The sequence below is a fragment of the Artibeus jamaicensis genome, unplaced genomic scaffold (genome assembly GCF_021234435.1).
Source record: "Artibeus jamaicensis isolate MK-2021 breed Jamaican fruit bat unplaced genomic scaffold, CSHL_Jam_final contig_452, whole genome shotgun sequence".
Lineage (NCBI taxonomy): Eukaryota > Metazoa > Chordata > Mammalia > Chiroptera > Phyllostomidae > Artibeus > Artibeus jamaicensis.
In genome coordinates this window covers 7,543,262-7,570,018 of record NW_026521837.1, presented here as the reverse complement: position 1 = coordinate 7,570,018, position 26,757 = coordinate 7,543,262, and the positions used below count along the sequence as shown (strand labels likewise).

The following is a 26,757-nucleotide window of genomic DNA, read 5'->3' as shown; positions in this document are numbered from 1 at the left end:
AGAAACAAGAATTTTAAAAAGTGAGGAAAGGCTTAGGAACCTCCAGGACATCTTTAAAAGTTCTAACATCCAAATCATAGGGCTGCCAGAAGGGGAAAAGGAAGAGCAAGGAATTAAAACTTATTTGAACAAATAAGGAAGAAGAATTTCTACAATCTGGCAAAGGAAATAGACATCCAGGAAGTCTGGGAAGCTCAGAGAGTCCCAAAGCAGTTTGGACCCAAGAAAAAACACAAAAATACACATCATAATTATATTACCCAAGATTAAAGATAAGGAGACAATCTTAAAAGCAGCAAGAGAAGAGACAGTTATCTATAAAGAAGTTTCCTATAGTTAGAAGAAGTTTCCTTCTTCTACAAAAAAAGACTCTCAGCTGACTTCTCAAAAGAAGCCTTGCAGGCAAGAAGGGGCTGGAAAGAAGTATTCCAAGTCATGAAAGGCAAGAACCTACATCCAAGATTACTCTATCCAGCAAAGCTTTCATTTAGAATGGAAGGGCAGATAAAGTGCTTTCCAGATAAGGTCAAGTTAAAGGAGTTCATGATCACCAAGCCTTTATTATATGAAATGTTGAAGGGACTTATCTAAGATGAAGATCAAAAACTATAAACAGTAAAATGACAACAAACTCACAGTTATTAACAACTAAACCTTAAAGCAAAAGCCACCCCCCCAAAAAAATTACCCCACAAAAACAAACTAAGCAAACAACTAGAACAGGAATAGAACCATAGGAATGGAGATCTCATGGAGGGTTATCAGTGGGGGAGGGGGAGAGAGGGGGAAAAGGTACAGAGAATAAGAAGCATAAATGGTATGTAGAAAATAGACAGGGGTAGGTTAAGAATGGTATAGAAAATGTAGAAGCCAAAGAACTTATATGTATGACCCATGGACATGAACTAAAGAGGGGGAATGTGGGTGGGAGGGGGTGTGCAGGGCGGAGAGAAATAAAGGGGGGGAATGGGATAACCATAATAGCATAGTCAATAAAATATATTTAAAAAATAAAAATAAAAACAAACAAAATCTTTGAAAATTAAAAATTGAAAAATTAAGAGTCATGTAAAATGATAATTTGCTTTAAAATTAGGATTTTTGGTATTTTACTAAGACACACTTCTATAGCATAAACTTAAGCAAAAAGTAAGATATTTAATCAGATCTCCATTTATTTATCATGTAAAAACTAACATAAAAATGAAGGGGGAATTTTAAAGAATAGCTTATGAGATTTGGGGGTGCAACTATTACATACTAAGTTAGGAAGCTCTAAAAGAGTAACAGTCCTAATGGTTTGTTTAGAAATTAATTAACTCATTCAAAGGGGAAAATGAAGCTTTATGGGAATCAGTTGCATATTCTTTAGAAGTTTTATGCTTCTAATTGTTATAACAAAATTCATATTAGGTGATACCTTTTAGCTGACATTTTGCTCCACTGAATCCAGGACAACACTTCCATTCCAATGAGGTAACTATTTTATGTTGCATCCTGTAGACAAGATTTGATATCCTCTGAGATCTAGAGAGGAGAGCAATCGGAGGAAATGGATTATTTATCTCACATTAAATTACAATCTGCTGTAATAATGAATGTAAAGTGTTTGGGATGGTTCTGAAATATATTCAATAATAAGCATTCCATGTTATCTGTTGTTATTATCATTACTATTATTATATTTATCATTAATATTATTTTCAAAGTTTGGTTTCTTTAAACACATTGCAAAATATACTAAAGGTCATATGTTTTGGTATATTTAACTTTTACCTACCATTATATTTCTAAAGATAATATAACTTTTCCCTTGATAATGGTTTTAACTAAACCAATGTTAACAGTTATTTTAATTTTAATTTTAAATAGTTTGTGGGGATAATTTCTTTCAATTCTTGTTATTTCTTATGTTGTTGTAGCTAAAAAGGATCCTTTTTACTCATTACCAACATCAAAAAACTTGTAAGAAACTGGATATTAGTCATCTAACTGAAATAGTGATTCTCACTATGACTTTCAACCTGAACTTTCTCATTTCTCAAGTTTTTTAATCATACTCTATAATATTTCTTTAATACGGTATTTCTTTTTGAGAGAGAAGGTGTGAGGGAAGGAGAGAAAGAGACAGAAAGAGATGGGGGTACAGAGAGAGAGAGAGATCTAACATGAGAAAACATTTCTGAGAGGAAACCGTCAAAGGGAAATCAAGAAACTATAACATTTTTTAGCAATATACAAAATAGGACACACATAAAAATCAGGAACTGTCTTGTGGAGGGCAGGTCCCTTGTAGTACAGGCTTTCCCAACTAGGTGACTGTTCTAGGAACCCATCTGTGGTCAGTGTACCAGCTGACATTGTAAGATGCCACATCTAGCTTCAGTGATTTTTTTGAAGACTCTTTGAGAACATTTGCCCATTTCATGATGGGTGGCTTATGAGCACACCTGCTCCTGCCATCTGAGTGTTCAGCAGTTTTTGAACAAAAATGGCGTGATTCCCATGCTCCACCCTTCCTATTCGCCCAGTTTAACTCCAACTCACTTTTCTTATTATTGTTACCCCAATGAAAAAAGTCATCAAAGGGAGATGTTTTACTGATGTAGGAGAGATGAGGAAAAAAATGGCAAAACCACTAAAAGGCATCAAAATTGATGAGTTCAAAAACTGTTTTGAGAAGTGAAAAAAAGTCTTGATAGGTGTATTGGGTGCATGGCATCAAATGGAGAGTACTTCAAAGGTAAGTGAAGTTTAAACATGTAAGAATACATACATTTTTATAAATAAATTTCATTTTGGGGGGATCTTCCTTCATAAATAGTGAATGATACTCAATTGCAGGCTCTATGTACATAAACGCAAACATTTTTATCCTTACAACTTCAATATTTAGTTAATATTTATCTAATGAGTTTATGAAATTGGTATATATTATTTTGTTAATGCTCATATGAGTTCTATAAAGAAACTATTATTACCCTGATTTGTTAATGAGGAACCTGAGAGAAAGAGAGATGAAATATTTGCTTGAAGTTCCATATCTAAGAGATCAAGCTGGGGTTTTAATCCACGTGGTGTGGTTAGCATCCCCTGTGTGATCTAGAGTTTGTCATATACATGTGGAGACACTGTTGCCACTGTCCTGAATGAACCTTGATTATGTGAAGGAAATGTTTTATAACAGACTTGGCTTTGCTTTAGGAGACTTAGATTTTAATTTCTGCTTGTAACTTGAGAGGTAATTCAAAATGTGTGATGTTATTCTTTAATTTTAAGATGAACCCTAAAGTTCTGGCCAAGAGAGAGGTATACACAGATACACTTCACTTCCTTGCACAACAAAAAGAAGGATAACAACCAGTTTTAAAACAAGATGAAAAAAAAAACAGAACTGCCAGAAAATCAAACTGCATGGAAGTCCAACAACCAAGGAGTTAAAGAAACACTCACCCAGAATGATAAGAGGGGCAGAGACAGGCAGCCAGGGCAGGCAACTCATGGCAAGGTCAGGGCTGGATCAGGTAGTCCCACACTCATGTGCAGTTAAGCTGGGGGAAACTATTTGAGAGCAAGACAAACCACACAACCCAGGGTTCCAGAGTGTGGAAATAAAGCCTCAAAACCTCTGGCTATAAAAATCTGTGGGGGTTGTGGCAGAAGGAGAAACTCTCAGTCTCATAGGAGAGTTCGTTGGAGAAACTCACTGGGTCCTAGAAGGTATACAAAACCACTCACCCAGGAATCAGCACCTAAAAGGGCACAATCCGCTTGTGGGAAGTGAGGGAAGTGACAGAAAGTGGGGCAAGGGCTGAGCAAATGTCATTGTTCCCCTTCTGATCCCTCCCCCACATACAGTGCCACAACGCAGTGAGGAGGGTTGCCATGCCCTGGCAAATAACTAGGGTTCCACCCCTTAATTATAATAGATGTATTATTATACATCTATTAAATAAATAAAAGAACAGATCAAATAAAAGAACAGCTCAAATAAAAGAATAGATAAAACTCCAGAAAAAGAACTAAATGGTGAGATAGACGATCTACCAGATGCAGAGTTCAAAACTGGTAATCAGGATGCTCACAAAGATGACTGAGTGTGGTCACAAAATAAAGAAAGAAATGAAGGCCATGCAAAGTGAAATGAAGGAAAATATAAAGGAACCAATAGTGAAGGGAAGGAAACTGGGACTCAAATCAACAATTTGGAACAAAAGGAAGAAATAAACATCCAACCAGAACAGAATAAAAAAACAAGAATTCAAAAAAATGAGAAGAGGCTGAGGAACCTCTGGGAAAACTTTAAACATTCTAATATCTAAATTATAGGAGTACCAGAAGGAGAAGAGTAAGAGCAAGAAATTGAAAATTATTTGAAAAATAATGAAGGAGAACTTCCCCAATCTGGCAAAGGAAATAGACTTCCAGGAAATCCAGGAAGTTCAGAGAGTCCCAAAGAAGTTACCCAAGAAGGAACATACCAAGGCACATCATAATTATATTAGCCAAGATTAAAGTTAAGGAGACAATCTCAAAAGCAGCAAGAGAAAAGGAGACAGTTACCTACAAAGAAGTTCCCATAAGACTCTCAGCTGACCTCTTGAAAGAAACCTTACAGGCAAGAAGGGGCTAGAAAGAAGTATTCCATGTCATGAAAGGCAAGGACCTACATCCAAGATTACTCTACCCAGCAAAGCTATCATTTAGAATAGAAGGGCAGATAAAGTGCTTCCCAGATAAGGTCCAGTTAAAGGAGTTCATGATCATCAAGCCTTTATTATATGAAATGTTGAAGGGACTTATCTAAGATGAAGAAGATCAGAAACTATAAACAGTAAAATGACAACAAACTCACAACTATCAATAACTGAATCTAAAAAAAAGCAAAAAAAAAAAAAACCAACCAGAACAGGATCAGAATCACAGAAATGAAGATCATGTGGAGGGTTACCAGTGGGAAAGGTGGTTGGGGAGAATGGGGGGAAAGATACAGCAAATAAGAAGCAAATTGGTAGGCACAAAATAGACAGGGGCAGGTTAAGAACAGTATAGGAAATGGAGAAGCAAAGAACTTATATGTACAACCCATGGACTACAGGGTGGGGGATGCTGGAGGGTGGGTGAGGTGTACAGGGAAGAGTGGGAGGAAGTGGGGGAAATGGGACAACTGTAATAGCATAATTGATAAAACATACTTATCAATATGAATGCTAAAATTCATTCCATCTCTAAAAGTAGGGTAATGATTTACTTCTACTTATTTCAGTAAGTTATATTCAGTAAATAATTTTGTCCAGTGAAATATCATCTCCAGGCCTGTAGCTAAAGGTAAATACAAAGTAAGGCAGTTGGGAAAAGGACTCTTTGGAGTTTACAAGGACAAACTCAAGCAGTTGCATTATTGTTGGAGTTAATGTTCCTGATTTGACAAGCGGAATTTTTGCTGTATGTGGCTCAGACATAATGAATGAGAAAGTAACAAACACTGTATGCATATTGAAATAGTGAGCAAATGGACAGATGCCTTCAAAGGTGGAGAAAAATAAGAGTTCTGGTTTGTTTAAAGAGATGAAAAAAAAAGCTCACCTTGAACTCAGAAGGGTGGTGTGATACAGGTGTCTGTGGTAATATTTTCATTACCAGAGAATAAACAAGGCACTCTTTGTACCTCAGCTGAAGGCAGAACTGGAGCTCAGCTCTCCCAGATCCCTGAGATGTGCTTAGCTCTATGGACCATGAACTGTAGTAGCTATTCCTCCAGGGACTAAGAAACACCTAGATTTTATGTATTCTTACTGCACAGTGTTCCAGATTGCGATGTGTCAGATTCATTGCCCGAGTTATTTGTATGACAATTTGCATAACATTAGCCATCATGAGCTGAATAACAATTTTAGATTTCATTGCTGGTTCTTTTGAAATATGCCCAGCTGAGCCACTAGGACTGTAGGAATTCAGAGAATTTATCAGTTACTCAGCCTCACATTTTAGAACAATTACATAGATTTAAAGAAAAAATTTAAATGGAAACTAAATAACACAGGTCATTAAAATATACACAAGAAGAAAGGCCCCACTGAGCTGCTTTGCTATACATACTTGCAATTGGTGGCTTTCCCAGTTGTGGTCTTATTTGAATATAGAATGAAAGGGAAATCAGGGATAAACCTTTAAAACCATGTGTGAATTTCATGTATGAAAGGATAAGATTGTTGATAAAGGTATTGAGTAAAAGTAATAGTAGTACTAAAAATAGAAACAAGCATGAGAGTTAACATTTATTGAAGACTTACAAAATACCAGGTACTAGTATAAGCATATCCTTGCATTATTTCACATATTCTAAAAACACACATAGGAGGCAAATATTATTAGTATCTAAATTTTACTTATTCAAGATCATACATCTAGTTCAATGTGATGACCCTACTATACATATATATCTGGAATGACTAACTTTATATTTCAGGCCATACATGATTATGATGGAGAAATTACCATTTTCAAAAACCATGACATACCTCTGGGGACAGGAGCCACTGTTCCAGGCACAAGGCCCTCTCGCACTTGGAGCATAAGTAACTTGGTTGTCCACTGTCACTGTGGGAGACAGTCTGGTATGTACATAAGCACACCAGTTCCTAAAGAAGAGAACATTTTTGTTACAGAAAAATAATTGTCAAAGAATTCTTTTTATCAAAATCATTTTCATAAGACCATATCTATTAGTGCCAGTGCTACAGATCAGATACCTTGAAATATTGATAAAATAGCTTTAAAATTATCTAGAGATGAGAAAAATACATTTGTTACTGCATTATATTATTGTACTCATGGAAAGTAAAGGAATACTGAGAGATCAAAGTAAATTAAAAATAAATCAGCCCTGGCTGGGTAGCTCAGTTTGTTGGATCATTGTTCTATATACCAAAAGGCTGTGGGTTCAATTCCAAGTCAGGGAGAGAGAGAGACTGATTGGTTGACTCCCGTACATACCCCAATCAGGGGTGGCACACACTACTAGGTTGTGCATTCCATCCCTGACTGGGGTATGTATGGGAGGCAACTGATCAATCTCTCTCTCCCCACCCCCCCTCCTTTCCTGCTTCTCTAAAATCAATTTTAAAAAATCCTTGAATGAGGAATTTAAAAAAGAATAACTCAGAAATAAAATCAGAACCTGTGTGGTTTAGCTGAAGCTAAATCAAGATTCAAGATTGCCCTTATGGCAAATACCAGTATTAGGACTGAGATTGATGATTCAGACCTAAGTTCATTACTTCTATATAATAACACATTGTATGTAGTAAGAGAGAAATAAAGAAATAAATTGTGTAAGGATCAAGAAGAGGAAAAAATAACTTTTTAGCAGCAGATGATATGATAATGAAAAAAGAAAATGTGAAATAGTCTACATACAAATGATTACAATGAATAAGAGAGTTCAGCAATGTAGATAAGATTAATATAGAAAATTTTATAAATAATAAAAAATTCAGCCACATCTTTAAGATCAGTTACAGTTCCAATTATGAGCAATAAATTTTTAAAAAGTATTTACAATAGCAAAAACAACAATATTATCTTATTAAATCCACCAAAAATTATAAGATTTAATATGTGGAAATTTTCAGTTTTATTGAAAAGCCAAAAATACCCAATTTTTATGTTCATTCATAGGATAATCCAATGTAAAGATATCAATTCTCCTAAATTTAATCCATAGATTCAATGTACTTTTATTTTTATTTTTAATGTGATCATTTCATTTTGTTTTCTTTTTTAATTATGGTTTATTATATTATAGTGTCTCAATTTTTTCCCCCTTTGCCCTTCTCCACCCAGCACAACCCCATTCCTACAGTCACTCCCCACACTGTGGTCCATGTCCAGGGGTCATTCATACATATTCTTTCTCAAGTCCCTTCCCCTTCTTTCCACCATTCCCCCCTCCCTCACCCCTCTGGTGGCTGTCAGTCTGTTCCATGTTTCCATGTTTCCGGTTCTGTTTTGCTCATTAGTTTATTTTGTTCATTGGATTCCTCTTACAAGTAAGATCATATGATACTTGTCTTTCATTGACTGGCTTATTTAAATCAACAGAACAGAATAGAGAACCCAGAAATAAACCCTGGTCTGTATAGTCAATTAACATTTGACAAAGAGGGCATAAGCATACAATGGAGTAAAGACAGTCTCTTTAATAAATGGCGTTAAAAGAACTGGACTGGTACAGGCAAAAAAAAAGAGTGTAGACCACCAACTCACACTATACATCAAAATAAACTCAGTGTATAAAAGACTTAAAAATAGATTGTGATATCATAAAAGCTCTAGCAGAAAACATAGGCAGTAAAATTTTAGATATTCCACATAGCAATATTTTTGCCGATAAATCTCCCAGAGCAAGGGAAATAAAGGAAAAAATACATAAATGGGACTGCATCAAATTAAAAAGCTTCTGCACAATTAAAGAAACCATCATAAAAATGAAAAGAGAACCAACTGTATGGAAGAACATATTTGCCAATGATACACCACGTGAGGATTTAATCTCCAAAATATACAAAGAACTCAGTATGACTCAACACCAGAAAGACAAACAATTCAATTAAAAATGGACAAAAGACCTGAATAGATACATCTCCAAGGAGGACATACAGAGGGCCCATAGACACATGAGAGTATGCCCAGCATCATTAGACATCAGAGAGATGCAAATTAAAACCACAATGAGTTATCTACTCACTCCTGTCAGAATGACCATCATTAACAAATCAACAAACAAGTGTTGGAGAGGTTGTGGAGAAAAGGGAACCCTAGTGCACCGCTGGTGGGAATGCAGACTGATTCAGCCACTGTGGAAAACAGTATGGAATTTCCTCAAAAAACTAAAAATAGAACTGCCTTTTGACCCAGCAATCCTACTGCTGGGATTATACCCTAAGAATCCTGAAACAGTCAATTCAAAAGAACCCGTGCACCGCTATGTTCACAGTAGTGCTATTTATAATAGCTAAGTGTTGGAAACAGTAAATGAGTGGATTAAAAAACTGTGGTACATTTCACAGTGGCATACTGCTCAGCAGAGAGAAAAGAGGAATTTCAACATTGTACAACAGCATGGTTGGAATTGGAGACTATTATGCTAAGTCAATGCACTTTTAATCAGCCTTAGTCTGATACAAATTTAATAAGCTTATTTTATCATTTTATGTGGAATAAACTAAAAACATAAATTCCAGAAATTTCTGGCTCTGGCTATAAGAAAGCACAGATTTACCTCCCCTTGGTAAAAATTATAAAGCTGGACAAAGTATCTAAAGCAACAGTTTTCAGATATTAGACAGCAGACAATGCAGTGATGTGATTATTGCCATAAGGGACACACATGCAGGATGTGAACTATATATTCAATCTAATTTTCTGCCTGCATCTTTGGGTGGACCCCAAAAGAGAGAGAATACTGGGTGAAGAAAACAGAGACCTGAGTCTGGGCCTGCTGAAGTGGTTAGAATGTCTGGCAAAAGTTAAGTGAGACAAGGGGCAGGTCATTTTAAAAGTCAACATTGGTGTTCCTAATGTCTTGGGCTGCATACTGTGCTTGCACAGCGTGGCCTTTGCAAGGCTGGCGGAGAACATTCTGGGGAGCGGCATGAGCTGAACTGACCACTCAGCTATCACTAAGTAGTGGAGGATTCTGAGCAGCCGAGGAGCAAAGTTCTTACTGAACATCCCTCACCATTCACCTCAAGAAATGAAAAAATTATAAAATATCTTTGAATTTATAGACAGTCTAAATAAGTAGAAAGTTTTCATCAATTGGAAGACAATATTGTTAAGATGACAATACTTCCCAAACTAACCTACAGCTTCAACATAATTCAGATCAATATCCCAGCTGCCTTTTTTGCAAAAATTTAATGTTGTTCTGAAAATTTATATGGAAATGAAAGGAACTCAGAATAGTCAAAGCAGTATTGAAAGAAAAGGACTCACTACTTACATTGCCTAATTTCAAATCTTACTCAAAGCTACAGTAATGAAAACTGTATTTTATCTGCATACGGATAAAGATGCAAATCAATGGAATAGAATTTAGGGTTCAGAAATAAACCTTTATGTTTATGGTTAATTCTTTTGACAAAGATGCCGAGCAATTCAATGGGGAAATAATTTCTTTCAACAAGTAATGGCATGACAAGTGGATAGCCACATGCAAACAAATGAAGCTGGACCCCTATCTCACACCAGATATAAACATGAACCCAAAAATAGGTCAAAGACTTACAAGAGTTAAAACTGTAGAGCTCTAAGAAGAAATCATGGACACACACAACAGTACGGTGCTTGCCAGAGGGAAAGGGGAGGTAGGAGAGGGTAAAGGGGGATGAATGGTGATGGAAGGAGACTTGCCTTGGCGTGGTGAACACATATGATACATAGACGATGTACTGTAGAATTGTATACCTGAAACCTATATAATTTTATTAACCAATGTCATCCCAATAAATTCAATAGCAAATAAATATCAGTGTAATAAGATAGGAGCCATAAAATTATGCAGACTGAAAATTAAGAGGCAAAATTATATTTATTTGCAGAAAACATAAGCTTTATGAGGAATATCATAATCTACAAAGAAAACTATTGGAGGTAATAGGTTAAATGCATAAGGTTTTAAGATATAAGGCCAATATAAAAAATTAATTGCTTTTTTAAGTAGTAACTAAAATACTTGAATATGTAAAGCTGACAGATTTTTGTTTATGTGAAGACACCAGGAGCAATTTGAAAAGAGAGGCCATCTATCTGGAGAAGATATTTAGCACACATGAAAATATGTACCAAATTCCTATCAGTAATTAAGATAAAGACAAGAAAAAATAGAATAGAAAAATGACAACCTATCTGAACAAGCATTTTACACAAGGAAATACCAATGGCCATAAAAAAACATAAAATAAGGTCAATTTTGTTAGTATCAAGAAAATGCAAATTAAGATCATGACAGAATAATATGTTATACCTCGGTATGAGCCAACATTGAGAATTTGACAATCTCATTTGGTCAGAGGATATACAGAATTAGAATTTCTTATATAGTATTGGTCGAAGTATAAAGTGGTACAACCACTCTGAAAGAGCAATTTGTTTATATCATGTAAAAATAAACATCCATGTACTTTTGACCCAGTGGTTACACTTCTAGAAACATACTTACCACTGCACGTGTACACCTGGAATTATGTACCTGAATATAGCAGAAAGCATTGTCCATCATCAACAGAACTGAAAGTAACTCAAATGTTCATTTATCATAGAATAGAGGAAGACATTCTGTAATGCTTATTCAATGGATATTATTCACCCACTAACCCAACCTTCTAAAAAACTTGTGTGATACACACAAGTTACAGAGGAAATACAGTATGATGTCTTTTATATAAAGTTAAATAATAAAAGTTAATGATATGTTTAGTAGTATATGTGCGAATGGTAAAATTATATTTAACAATGTATCTACTTTGCATTTATCAAATATAACAGTTTAAAATATGATTAAGAATACCAAATCCTCTTATAGATTCAGCTGATTTGCTGTTCTGATTCCAATTTTTATCAATTAAACCATATTGTATCCATAACTTTCTCAAACCAATTTCTGAAAAAGTTTGTTTATAGTTATCAAGAATGTTCATTCTCTTTAACATGTAAGTTGGTATAGTAATATGATTTGACTGCATTCCAAAGAAGTTGAGAAATTTTAAGAGCACCAAAGTCATTTGCCACAAAAATGTCATGATCAGACAAAAAAAAGCCTTTATTAGAGTACCTGTTTTTACATGATATTTTGGTGGAAGCCATGCAAAATGATATATTTACAGACAGTTCTCCTCTTAAGAAAGTTTAAATCAAAAGTACGTATTAATACTACATATAGAGTTGTGTGGAATGAAGAGGGAGTTAAATGTTAACTATTAAATATATGCCAACACAGAGCACATTATTTGCTATTACATAAAAATAGTAAATATAAATCAAATAAGAATATGTTATTAAACACAAATGGATAAAACCTTGTGGTTTTGGGACTATGGAAAATTTTTATGCTGTGCTTGTAATACGTGACATAAGTTACTCTTCCAACTCAAGGCAGACAGTAGAATATAAAGACACTACTTAGGAAAAGAAGGAGCAGCCTCATTCCTGGTTGCAATACCAGGCATTTTATCATGAAATATCCTATAATGAGCTAGAGAAAGTCCTCAACAACTATAGGTTGAATGAATAATCGGATATATATGGGGCTTTTCTCCTCCTTTTTGAGTTCTATGATTATTTTTTCCATTGCAAATACACATCTTGCTACATTTAATTTATATTTTTTCCTCTCATCTATGACTTAGATCCCCCCACCCTGCAACCTGGGGAGCAGAGATGATTTGCAGAACATAGTACTAAAGGAAGTGTTATGTGACTGAAATCAAACCAGTACAAGCTCACATCAGTGTGAGATATACGTCTCTGAATCAGTAGAATGTAAGAAATCTACTCTGCTTAAAACTAAAATGAATAATTAAAATGATGTAAAAATCAATCTGACTGTTAAAGATCACAGAGAAAGCACACCAGGGTAGAGCCACTAAAGCTAGTAATCATCTGCTTTGGGATATTTAGGCTTCTTAGAACCCAATGTTCTCCTACAAATAAAGCTGAATGTGTCATTCATCCCTCTAAGACAGGACAATTGAGCAGCATCTATCTTATTGGGCAAGAGTCTTTAGAATTAAAGGTTTAAAAATTCAGTCCTGTAAAGACATGAAAAGACCCTTTGGCACATTTTGTTAAAGTATGGTAGTACTTGCAAAAGTAATGGAAACAAATAACTGGGAAAAGTGAGAGATAAAAATAACAAAGATTTGAAAATAAGAGGACTACATAAAGAAATATATATTTTTTAAATAATTAGATTCTTGGTGCAAATCCATTGATTATCCCAATTACAGTGAGTGACTAACTGCCAGAGAAACAGAGTTAAACTGTATGTCACATGGCGGGTGAAATGTGAAGCAGGAAAATGAGAAGTACCACTCCCCCTACATATGCTGGGTTTTTAAAAGAAATAGATAGATGCACACACACGGACAGATGGGCAAACATACATACATTACACACGTACAGATAAGGTTTGTGAGAATAAATAACAGGGTCATCTTTAGAGATCTTTTAAAATCCTGAGTAGTAAAACAGTCTCAGACTAAAACAGTAGAGTAGGCAAAAAAATCATCAGCATATTGCTAGTGGCCCAGCAACCTTTGATCCAGTGTAAAATGGAAGAACTATCCACAGCTGAAGAGCCCCTGGTGTGACTTGTAATTAGATTTATGCTATGATGCAGTAAGCTCATTAAGGGATGTTCAACATATAAATACAATTTTTAAATCAAATTATCCAAAGATAAAAGTTTAAAAATAGGACATTAGGCATGGTAAAATGGCGACAGGTAGTATAAAGACAAAAGTAATGATCCAGACCAGCAATGTGCTTAAATCTAGAAATCCTTTGTAGTTTTCCAATCTGACTGTGGTGGATGGAGAGCAGTTGCTTCAAAGTGGTTAGATCTCCGTGGGGCTGTAACCCTCCAACAGCAGACTGCAGTGGGGAGTCTCTGTAAGGGTAACAGCGCTGTTGCTTCTGTGCAGCCACATTTACTGAAAAAGCTTGTACTGATTCTCTGGTTTTCCAAGTTAATAGGTAAAAAGTTTTTCCTAGGGTGCTGATTTTTCAACCTTTTGCATCTCAAGACACACATAAACTAATTACTAAAGTTTTGTGGCACACCAACAAATACACTTTTTGGTGATGTGCCAAAAAACTAGGAACAGCTACTGTTGTGTTGGCTGTTGTCATTTTTTTATTGACAATCTAAGGGAAAAGAGATTAGTGCCTCTGACTGAATTCTCAGGTATTGCATGCTTTAAAAATTCTTGCAAATACAAGTTTTTTTTAAATTCTTGCAGTACACTAGTTGAAAATTGCTGCTCCAGGGAAAAGCAGACATCTTTGGTTATTGACAAACTTGAGCTTGTGGAACACACAAAACAGAAGGTAGAAAAAGGATTCTTATCTGACTTATACTACTTGAATCTTGGGAATAATGAACTAAGAGAGGGATTATAAATACATAATTTACTGTCCTTTTGATTAACACATTTTCAAAACCCCATCTTGCAGGAGGTAGTGAAAAGATTAAATTAAAAAAAATTTCATCAATTGGTCATTTGCCACATAAAGTGTACACTGATCTCACAACAGCTCAATCATATCCATTCTAATCTGCAGCAGAGAACAAACCAAAGAAACAAAAAATTTATTTAAATAATGGCCACAGCAAATATCTTTCTTCAGAACTCTTAATTTGCACTGTTCATTTATACTAGTCCTTAGAACTCAGATTAATAAACTGCTTGTCAAGCAGTTGGTAAAAGGCTGAACATTTAAACTTTGATACTGATAACCTGTGGCTTGAATTGGCACAACATCATAAGAAAACTATGTTCTGAGGATACTCACTAGAAATCTCTGTAAACCACCAAAATTCCACCATAAACTAGCCAATACTATGTAATTTTCTCTTGAAAATTGGATTTACAGAAGCAGTAAAGACTTATCAAAACATGACATACATGTTTATCTCACCGTCATTGAATTTTGTAGGGATTTAATTGCTGTGTATGGAGGTTTAGCACAAAATTATGTGCTACACTGAAATTTCATAAATTTGCTGTTAGTAATGGTCAGGTAGGTTTTTTGTTGTTGTTTGTTATTGTTGTTGTTATTATTATTGTTGTTTTGCCATATTCTCAGTGTAAAATTGTAGGAGAATGAGCCTAATGTATCCACATCCCGGGGTGCACATGCCTTTGTGGCCTTATAATTAAAAAGTAGTGTTCCTCATAAGATTAATTAGTGACAACATAAATTAATTATTCTTAGAGGATTAATTATTTTTCTCTTTAAATTAAATTCCATGGGAAACTTAGTCCTTTCCCTTAGGCATTTATTAATTCATTAATGCACATATAGATTGTTAGATTTGTAGACAGCAGTTATCTTTAGGTACAAAGAAAATAAATGGTTATTTCTTATAAAGATCTTATACTTTTTTAAGTCAGAGAGGCATGACTGAGTGTTAGGTAAAGCCCATGAGGCTGATAATATTTAAAAATTCAGAGAGTTCAGTAGAATCTTTAATGAAGAGAATAGATGTATACATCTTCCCAATTTTTTGCCTCAGAGACATAGTTCCATTTTGACTTCTTTCATAACATGATAAATTTGTCTTAACCTAAACCATGTGCATGTATGTGTGTTTGTGTGTACATCAGGTCAATAAAAATTTCCAGAAATTGATTTGAGAAGATAATTATAATCATTTATATTCAATTCATATGATGAAGCTTACCTCTCAGAAGAAATATATTCAAATGTCTCTATAGTCTCAGGAAGTTATGAACATAAATATTTTCCAAATATTATATTATAAAATCTTTATTTTATAAGAATTTCAATTTAACTAAAAAGAGAAGACCTTTATCAAATCATTAATTTGAGAGACTCGGAGTTACATGTAGCTTACCAGTCATAAATGAGAAAGTAGTCCAAGGAAAATATATATCATATGAAATAATAAACACCAGAAATAAGTACTGATTTAGTAAAAAGAATCTGGATATGTAAAAAACACATCAATTAAGTATTAGATTTGTTTATATTTATTTTTGGCTGATAGTCTAAAAGCTAAGTTTTACAAATACTAATCTCCTTAAGAAAATGAACTATTTGCAAATGAAAAATCATGTTTGTAATTTTACAAACATGTAATTTTATTTTACATTAGTGTTAAGTGCCCTTACACAGTCTACCTTTTTTCAAAATGCTACATAATATTTATTTTAAATTACATAAATAAATATTTGAAATAAATTAGTTTTATAAAAGAATCATGTAAATAAATATTTGAAACATTTTGAAAGGCAATCATGCAAAGCTCAGATCATGGGAAATTTTGATACATTGAAGGTTAATTAAGTTTTTTAAGAAGAAACCCCTTTTTATATACCAACTTTTGCAATTAAAGTCTTTTGTCAGCCCTCATTAATTAATCTTCCATAGTAGGCATGGTATGATGAATATAATCATGTTTTGATGGTAAATGACTATTCAGTGCCTCAGAATCACAAACTCTTGTGCATGTGCCATATTCTCAGTGTAAAATTGTAGGAGAATGAGCCTAATGTATCCACATCCCGGGGTGCACATAAAGCTTCCTTTTTGGATCCGACCTGTTTTCCAAGTTAAAGCCAATAATAGTACATTTTAAGAGGTGCATTAAATTAGATATGTACAACATATACATAGGAAACAATTTTTAAAGTTACTTCAATACAATCTTTCTCACAAATTTGTCTTATTTTACCTAGCTTTCTTCCTTTCTCTCTCTCTCTCTGTTTTTTCTTCCTCCCTTCCTTTCTCCCTCCCTCCCTCCTTCCTTCCTTCCTTCCTTCCTCCCTCCCTCCCTCCCTTCCTTCCTTCCTTCCTTCCTTCCTTTTTTTGCTTCTTTCTTTTTTTGTTTCTTTCCCCCACACTGTGACTTCCACATATTCATAGACAAAAGTAAATTGTTTGCTCCAGCAGGTGTCGGGCTTTCCCAGAATGTGGACCATGAAGTTTCCAGAAAGGCAGGCTAACAAGAGGCCATGATGCTTAATTCTGTACAGAATCCAGTTTTTCCTGAAAATGGACTCTTTCAGCATTTTCCCCTAAATTACACATTTTTAAATAATGTTTTCATATTAAAAAAATAAGGTATGGGAATATATAAATTTCTTGCTTCATTACCTGGACTAAATACTTGTTAAATTCTAGCATGTGTAATACAATATGTACTTACATACTCAGTAGTCATTTATTGAGCAGAAATATCAAAGGAGTAAAATAAAAGGAAACTGAAGAAATTGAAATATATAATATACTCTATTTAGTATTAGTTTTCACTGCAGTAATACAGGAGATGCATTTATTTTCCAAGGAAACAAAAAAAAAAGACTCTTTAATGGCATGGTTCTCTTCAGAAGTTTAAAACATGGGAGAATATCTCCCTTTGGATGCCAGTAGGCCTGGCAATAACTTTGCAAACTGCACCTGCTATAGATTGAATATTTGTGCCCCCACCCCGTTCACACGTTGAGATTTAAATGCCCACTGTGATAGTGTTTAGACGTGGGTGCTTGGGCATGATTAGGTCATGAGAGCACTCCTGCATGATGGGATAAGTGCCCTTACAAAAGAGGCCCCAGACATTCCCCTCCCCTCTTCCATCATAAGAGGCTAGAAAAGCTTGGAACCTGGAAAAGGCCCTCACATCTCGATGTTGGCGACCTGATCTCAGACTTCCAGGTTCCAGAACTGTGAGAAATAGATTTCTGTTGTTCACAAGCCACCCAGTCTGTGTTATTCTGTTGCAGCAGCCTGAACGAACTAAGACAACAGATGAATTTTATTGATCATATTATTTATATCTAAAATCTACTCATAATTCACAGAAATACACAGAAAAGTACATATTATGATAGAAGAATTAATTTAAAGTTTTTATAATTTTCAAACATTAATTTCAAAAGTCTGATACTTACATTTTTCTCTTTACATATAGTCTAATAAAGACTCATAGAACTTATGATTTTACGTATTATATTAGAAGTCATAGTTCATTTGATTTAAGCCACTACTTGCACATACAGCAAAATATGTAGCTTACAGAAAAAGAATAAATCTAAAAATTCTAAGAAATAATGATTCCATACTTCCCTTTCTTATTAGCATGTAATATAGCATGTCACACAATAGATGAGTCTAGCCCTGGCCAGGTGGCTCGGTTGGTTGGAGCGTCACCCTATATACCAAAAGGTTGCAGGTTCAGTTTCAATCATGGCATACACCTAGGTTGAGGGTTCCATCCCCAGTCTAAGCACATACTGGAGGCGACTGATCAGTGATTCTCTCTTACATCAATCTCTCTCTCAAATCAATAAATATATCCTCAGGTGAGGATTAAAAAATTAGATAAGTCCTACATCCAATGAATGCATTAATAAAATGATTTAAAAGTTTAAACACCTTAAATTTAACCAATGTCATATGTCAAACCTATTCAATAAAAAAATTAGAAGATCTCTTCATTGGGTGGAGCATGAATTACAGAAGGTAAGAGTAGAAATGTGGACAAGTTAGGAAACTAGTGGTAAATAAGGGAGGCCAGGAATAGGATGGTGTAATGAAGGTGGAGAACAGCTGAGGAATCTGGAATATACTGGAAAGGGAACCAAGAATAACTCCTGGTGAAACAGATCAATGTTGGAAGGGAAAGAAAAATATCAAGAATACATCTAAGTTTCTAGTTATGAAACTGGTCATTCACTGAGATGGTGAAGATTCAAATCCAAGTTATGTGTGTGCAGGGGTTGGGGGTGCGGGAGAAGATAAGTAACCAGCTGATGTGTACCAATGCCTCATTTTACCTCTTATCCTCTCAAGGAAGGTTTGCTTACCTCCAGCGTAGGCCATGCCCCTTGTTATAGACTCATAAGCTTCATTCAACATCAACATTTGTTGTTACTATTTTTCCTCCCCATGTCCCTCCTACTAGTTTGTAGATTCCATGAGAGCAGAACACTAGGAGTTTTTGTTCATTGTTTTACTTTTAGTACAAGCACAGTGCTGGGGACAGATTAGGTCCTCAGCAAATATTTGTTCAATGCATAAATGCATTAATCCTAAATTCTTTCTTTATCATGCTTATTTCAAAGTGTTTGATCACTGACAAAAACCCTGCTAGACAGAAAACCCCATCTACAGTGTAGCCAGGGGTCACTACAGTGCTAAGATGAGAAAGAATACAAGATGAGCCAAAAATATGCCAAAAAAAACTATAGAAAAAAGTATTTATTTAGAATCACTATAAAATTTCAAGAGCAGTCGAAAAAAATTTGTTATTTTTTAAATCTTGAATTATCTCAAATGAGTTAACCCAAATTAACCAGGCTTTAACCTAGAGAAATAAAGATATTTCTTTTGGGAGGATTACTCTTTATATTCACATACTGATCCATACATTTTTATATTCAGTTTGTTAAATATTGTGTACCTATAAGCCAGAGACTGCACTGGCACTGGAAATATGTCCCTGTACTCAAGAAGATCACAGGTTCACTATAATACACTTTTGCAGTGTAGTCACAGAAGAATTCAAAGAGAACTGTATGAACAGTTAGAGGAGTCACCTAACAGCCTGAGAAGGCTCCTTGAGGTATTACTATAACGTATAAAAAATGTAGGTGATGGGAGGAGAAGACCAAAGAGGGAACAAAAGTAGTCTAATGAACATCATATTTTGGACCAGAGAACTACAAATTTTAATGACCAGAAAGTCACAGAAGATGAGGCTGAGGAGGTAAGCAGGAGTCAGAAAAGGGTGGCATTGTATGACTCACGGGGTAAGGGATCTGGCCTTTACTCTATAGGCAAAAAATAACTTCTAGTGGTTCATAAGCAGGGAAATAAACTAGTTATTTTATTTTTCCAGCTAGGTTAAAATTCTATACTAGCTAAAGAAGTATAATATAGGAATTTCGAGCTATGTCTCTTAAACCAGCTAGCCTGGATTTGAAACTTTGCCTGAAATGGACTAAGTGACCTTTGTTAAGTTACTTAACTTCTCTATAAAGAAGTATGTGGATGATGTGGCTTCAGTGGATTGAACAGAGGCCTGTGAACCAAAGGGTCTCTGTTTCAATTTTGAGTCAGAGTACATGTTTACATAAACATTTTTTTCAGAACACAACTAGGAACAAATTCCATAAAGTGGTTGTTTTTATTATTATGATTTAATAATCATATGAAAATATGAAGCCTTTTGACCTTAAAAGGCTTCTTTGCATCAACGCTGTGTCCATAAAAGAGATTGAACTTTTCTATATTATTATTAATTGCATGTTCTAATTATCCAGAAGTCTTGAAGACTTGAACCTCATGGGAAGGATTACCCAAAGAAAACCTCAGGCCCGCCCTGGCTGGTGTACTCAGTGGATTGAGTGCAGACCCGTGAACCAAAGGGCTGCTGGTTGATTCCCAGTCAGGACACATGCCTGGGGCATAGGCCAGGTCCCCAATAGAGGGTGCATGAGAGGCAACCACACACTGATGTTTCTCTCCCTTTCTCCCTCTCTTCCTCTCTGTCTAGAAAGGAAGAGATAAAGAGAGAGAGGAGAGGAGAGAGAGAAAGGAGAGGAGAGAGGAGAGGAGAGGGAGAGGAGAGGGAGAGGAGAGGGAGAGGGAGAGGGGAGAGGGGAGAGGGGAGAGGGGAGAGGGGAGAGGGGAGAGGGGAGAGGGGAGAGGGGAGAGGGGAGAAGGGAGAGGGGAGAGGGGAGAGGGGAGAGGGGAGAGGGGAGAGGGGAGAGGAGAGGGAGAGGAGAGGGAGAGGAGAGGAGAGGAGAGGAGAGGAGAGGAGAGGAGAGGAGAGAGGAGAGGAGAGGAGAGGAGAGGAGAGGAAAGGAGAGGAAAGGGAAAAGGGAAAGGAAAGGAAAGGAAAGGAAAGGAAAGGAAAGGAAAGGAAAGGAAAGGAAAGGAAAGGAAAGGAAAGGAAAGGAAAGGAAAGGGAAAAGGGAAAAGGGAAAAGAAAAGAAAGGAAAGAAAAAAGAAAAGAAAAGAAATCCTCAGGCTCTCTAGCACCTCAGGCTATAAAATCTCTCAGTAGAATTGATACTTTTCTCTAGAAATAATTTAATATTATTTTCATGGAAAAACCCATGGAATAAAATATAGTTCAGTAGGTTACATTTTTAATGATTTGTCTCCTTTTAACACTACATTTTAGAAAATATGATTCATATGTTGATGCTTACCTTTTATATGACATATTCCTTGAAGACAGGAATTATTTCTGTTTTTAAAATTCTGTGTATCCCCAGAGACTAGCACAGTGTTAGGCATATAGTAAGCAATGTGTAAAGAATAATCCAATAAATAAGGTTTCACTCCAAAAGCTTTAAAAGTGAGGTTTTTTAATTAAATGACTAGAATTTACTTAATGCTAGTATTATTTAGATAAAAACAAAGGCATGGATACATGGAACAGACTGACTCATCTCAGGGGCAGGGGGATGGGGAGACTGGAAGAGATTAGCCAAAGAGCATACACACTTAGATGCATCGCCGTAGAAGCGGACAACGATGCAGGCAAAGGTGAGCAGGGTGGGGGGGGGACGGGGAGGGGGGGTAAAGGGGGGTAAAATGGGGGACATCTGTAATGGTGTCAGCAAAAAAAATTTAAAAACTGGCATTATTTTAATGATCAATTATTAGGTTTAATTATGAAACAACTATATGCAACTTTCTATAGGCTATATAAACTTTAATGATATTTTAATCAGAATCATCTTTTTTTTTAAGATTTCATTTATTTACCTTTAGAGGGAAAGGGGGAAGGAGAGAGGGAGAGAAATGTCAATGTATGGTTGCCTTTTGTGCTTCCCCTGCGGGGAACTGGCCTGCAGGGAACCGGCCTGCAACCCAGGCATGTGCCCTGACTGGGAATCAAACCGCGATTGTGTGGTTCGCAGGTCCGCGCTCAATCCACTGAGCTACACCAGCCAGGTGAATCATCTTCTTTTGATCATATTTCCTATTCAATTGAAAAATCCCTTGAAGACAACGTCTCCAAAATTTTTAAGTAATTTCCTGAGTGCCTAAGAGTTCTATATGATTGGTTTAAAATGTTATATTATAGAGTTTAACAAAACATGGTTAATAGCAATGATCAAGTAGGTGACTTAGAAAAGGCTCTTCATAAGTGACATTATTATTTAATAGATCACATTCTCTTGTCACTAAACATGAGAAAGTTTAATTTATATCTGTTAAAATGTCTATTATAGACTAAAGTTCTTCACCCAAGTTGAACATGGTACAATTTGTAACATTTGTTTTATAGTAAATGGGATTTTTCCAAATTCCACCAGCTACCGGTATATGTTTTTAGTTAAAATGAGATTTACTTAAATATTTTTAAATTTTCTATAACCATGGAAATACAATGAATGAAAAATACATAAATATGAATCGATTGGCTTGTATTTTCTCCCATGTTTCTTCATCGTTAGATTGACAGCAGCTTGGACACAATGTCTTTCAGACAGCAGGTGTGAGCTACTATGATTAGCTTGAATTATCTGTTACAGTTAATAAGGGGTTTAACTCACTTAAACTCCTAAAGCATTTTTTTGGTATCATGAAATTATTTTATTATAGGTAAAAAGTATTTGAAAGTTCAGTTTCATAACACTAAACTTTTAGTATTCTAAATATACAGATAAATTAGATGAATAATAAAAAAGTAAAATATTGACCTGCATTTTTTCACAGGTTTTTTGGGGGGGTCTTTTTGAAAGTCTTTAATGATATTCTTCTAAGTTCTGTTTTATAAATTCATTTCAATGATTCAACTTATTGCTCTAACTTTAAATCAAAATCAATTTGAAAATTGGCTTTTCTATCCCTCACATTCATGATGATGGCATAACTCAATATAATACCACTGGTAAAATAGAATTTGTTGAGCATCTCTCTCTGAGAGGAATGCATCTAAGCACAGTTCATTAATTTGAATCTTGCATGATTAGCCTGCAAAGTTATATTTTTCACTTGTACTCCTGATACCATATCTGTATTTCTCATATGAAGAAACTGAAGTTCAGAAAGATCAATTAACTTGCTCAAAGTTATGCATCTAGATAGTACTGGAGCCAGGGTTCCAACCTAGGGCTACGTGGCTTGATAACAGTATATTTTCCACAACACCAGGTTGTTTCAATGTTTATATCCATTTACGTTCCAACTATATTGATATTTTTTCTTTCATGTTGTGGGTGTAGTTCTGAGCAAATCAACATACCTCTGAGTTAAACTAACTACACCAACAGTCACTGTGCTGTTACGTGCTTTGTTAGTAACTATCCCAACTAAAAGCACTCTACAAGTGACTGACAACTTCAATTGACATAGAATTGTTGACTTCCAGTTAAGATGGTGGCAAGGTAAACATGGCCTTCCTCCTCGCATCAAAATTACAACTAAATTATAGGACAAACATCACTCAGAACTGGCAGAAATGAGTTGAACTGAAATCTGATAACTACAGAATTAAAGAAACCACATCCATCCAGACTAATAGGAGGAGCAGAGACACAGAACAGGCTGGTCCCACATACATGTGTGGTAGATGAAAATTCAAAAGGGTATCTCAGGAGCGAGAAGTCCCAACCCCATACCAGGCCCCCATTCCAGGGTACCAGTGCGAGGAAAATAAGTCCTCATATCATCTGGCTGCAAAATCCAGCAGGGATTGAGCCACTGGGAGAAACTTCTAGAGTCCCAGGCAGCTCCTTTTAAAGAACCCATACACAAACTTACTCAGACTCACTGCCTTTGAGATCCAGCATGGAGTAAAAGCTTGAAAGGCACTAGTGGCATATAGAAAATGCCTGGCATCAAGGTGGGAGCTGGGGGACAGCTCTCTCCTAGACAGAAATGTGGGCAGAGCCAAGAGCTAGCAGGCAGGTGCCATATCTGAGACTCAATCCCACCCAATTTATAGCTGTTAACAGTTGCTTTTCCATGTAAATGACTGGTCTTGGCTCAAGCTTCACAACTTCCTAAATCCTTTCAAACAAATAACAGCTGGCCTCAATGGGTCCCCAACCCCTTGTACCTCTTGCTAAGTGGCACACTAGCAGCAGCCAGCCTAGATTTACAGCTTGGCTTCACCTGGGGTCTCCAAGCCCAGCACAAGTAACAGCTATCTCAGATGGCTTAATACCTCAGAAAGGTGACCCCAGGCAAAACACAGGTGGGCTGACCTTGGCCTCCACCACGTTGGAAATGCCAGGGCCTGTGTACCCAGTGGATAGCTACAGAACACATCATAGAACCACCATCCCGCCCCTGCACAGCTCTCTTCTACAGAAGGTAGAGGTTGGTGGTCAGTGGTCACATCAATCCTTGCAATTGACTGGCCTTGATAAATCCCTACCATAGACCTGCCAACAGCAATGAAGCCTCAACTACAAGAAGAGAGAGTACTCAGCCCACACAAAGGGCATGTCTGGAGAACCCAGCTAGAGTGATAAGGGAGCCTGTGCCACTGGGCCTTTTAAGACACCTACTACATTAGACCACTCTACCAAGACAGGGCATCATAGTAGCTCTGCCTAGTACATAGAAACAAACAAAAGGATCTGCCGAAATAAGGAGACAAAGAAACATGGCCCAAACGAAACAACAGATCAAAACTCCAGAAAAATAACTAAACAAAATGGAGATAAGCAATAAGATGCAGAGTTTAAAATATCGGTTGTAAGAAGGTTCAAGGAACTTAGTGAGAACTAAAACAGCATAAAAAAGATCCAGTCAGAAATTAAAGATACACTAATTGAAATAAGGAACAACTTATAGAAAAACAACAGTAGTGAATAAACTTGAGAATCAAATCTATGATTTGGAACATAAGGAAGCAAAAAACAGCCTATCAGAACAACAAAAAGAAAAACAATCCAAAAAAATTAGGATAGTATAAGGAGCTTCTGGGGCAACTTCAAACATTCCAATATTTGCATCATTGGGATGCCAGAAGGAAAAGAGAATGAGCAGGATATTTAAAATCTATTTGGAAAAAGTAATGAAAGAAAACATCTCTAAATTGTTGAAGAAAATAGATATTCAAGCCCAAGAAACAAAGAGAGTCCCAAACAAGATGGACATAAAGAGGCCCACTCAAGGACATATCATAATTAAAATGTCAAAAGGTAAATAAAGAATCTTCAAAGCAGCAAGAAAAAAGAAGTTAGTTACCTGCAGGGGAGTCCCCATAAGACTGTCAGCTGGCTTCTCAAAAGTAACTTTGCAGGCTAGAAGGGATTGGCAAGAAATATTCAAAGTCATGAAAAGCAAGGACTTACAGCGAAGCTTGCCTTACCCTGGAACACTATCACTTAGAATAAAGGGCAGGTAAAGAGCTCCCCAGAGAAGAAAAAAAACTAAAGGAGTTCATCATCACCTAACCATTATTATATGAAATCTTAAAGAAACTTATTTAAGAAAATAATGTCAAAACTATAAAGAATAAAATTTCAACAAATACTTACTTGTCAAAAATTGAATCTAAAACACAAACTAAGCAAAAAGAACAGAGACAGAATCATGGATATGGAGAGCATTTTGATGGTGGCCAGATGGGAGCGGGATGTAGGGGAATGGGTGAAGAGGTGAGGGGATTAATAAATACATATAGGTAGTTACAGAATAGCCAGGAGATGTAAAGTACAGTATAGGTTATGGGGTAGCCAGAGAAGTTATATGCATTACCACGGACATGAACAATGGTGGGGAATTGCCTGAGCGAATGGGGGTGCTGGGTGGAGGGCAACAAAAGGGGAAAATTGTGACAGCTGTAATGGCAAAATCAATAAAATATAATAAAAAATAAAATAGAATTGCTGCATTTTGTTTGTTCATTTCTTCCCCACTAGGTAAGATAACTTTATCTTCACTGAAATATGTTTTAATTTCACCCTGAACATAAAAATCATTTTCTGGGACAGTTAAACTGTTAGCTTGTAATCTTATAGATCTTATATTTAGGGAGAAAAAGGAGAAAAGAATGTTTCTTACTTTCCTCTAGTCGTTTCAAAGCTTGACTTTTGATAGTTGGTTCTCTGGCTTTCTCTGGTATCACCTCTGCTGAGATACGTTTCCCGAGGGGATCGATTTCCCAAACTGCCATCTGAGTTTGGAGAAATCACTTGTTGATTCGACCTTCTGGCAAAGCTCTGAAGAAATTTCAGCGTGGAGTTGGAAAGGACCACTGGCTGTGCTCCCGGACTGAATTTGGTGCTAGATTTGGATTGGGAGGGTAGGGTTTGTAGCTTCAACACCCTCTCTGTCTTCTGTGTGGATGTGAGGGTCGGGCTTCTCACACTCTCCGGAGAGGCGCTTGTCTCTGAGGGAAATGGTGCTGACTGTAGAAGACTCTCTTTGGTGGTCCCTTCCTCGGTGGCTGTCTCAGCTGACATGATCTGAGTGGTTGGAAGCATCTGGAGACTTCGTGTTTCATTTAAAGGAGCTGAAGCAGAGGTCCCATTCTTCTGGGAGTTGCCACCCTCAGATGCAGTCCAAGCCTGTGTAGTGCCACTAAGCCCAAAGCCCCCACTCCATATACTAGAAAGCAGGACAAATAGCCTTGCTCCCTTCATCTCAGCAGTTTGAAGCAAGAAGACTCATGTAAAATTGGGGATTTGAGTCCTTCTAGCCTTTTCAACAGCTGCTTCCACACTGAATGTGCTAAGACAGAGTTCTGCCAGTGAGATGTGTAGAGGAAACAGGTTTCTGTGTTTTGCAGTGGACTCAGGAAGTCTGTTTTCCTGTTACTGTAGGTTTGCTGTGATCTGTGACCTCTGGTTGAATGGATCTATGGAAGCACTGAAGGGTCTCGGACGAGGCTACGGGGAAATGGGAAAACACGGGAAACTGTTATCAGGAAAACCCACGAGAGAAATATGAAGTAACTTCGCTTCCCGAGGTACACTCATGTTTCATATGTTGCTGATTCAGAAGAGGAACTTCATGTTGATGATGGGGAGT

The 26,757-nt window shown here is 36.2% G+C and overlaps 1 protein-coding gene across 1 annotated transcript in view; it reads right to left on the bottom strand.

The window, feature by feature from the left end:
* MMRN1 (multimerin 1) overlaps window positions 1–26,465 on the bottom strand; it is a 69,772-nt gene extending 43,307 nt beyond the window's left edge. Inside the window, exons 1-3 of the mRNA XM_037163260.2 lie at window positions 25,789–26,465; window positions 6,522–6,641; window positions 1,421–1,527 (exon numbers count right to left, since the gene is read on the bottom strand). Coding sequence (XP_037019155.2) covers window positions 1,421–1,527; window positions 6,522–6,641; window positions 25,789–26,369 — 808 coding nt within the window. The 5' untranslated portion in view covers window positions 26,370–26,465. The remainder of the gene's footprint in view (window positions 1–1,420; window positions 1,528–6,521; window positions 6,642–25,788) is intronic.
* Between the last annotated feature and the right edge of the window lie 292 nt (window positions 26,466–26,757).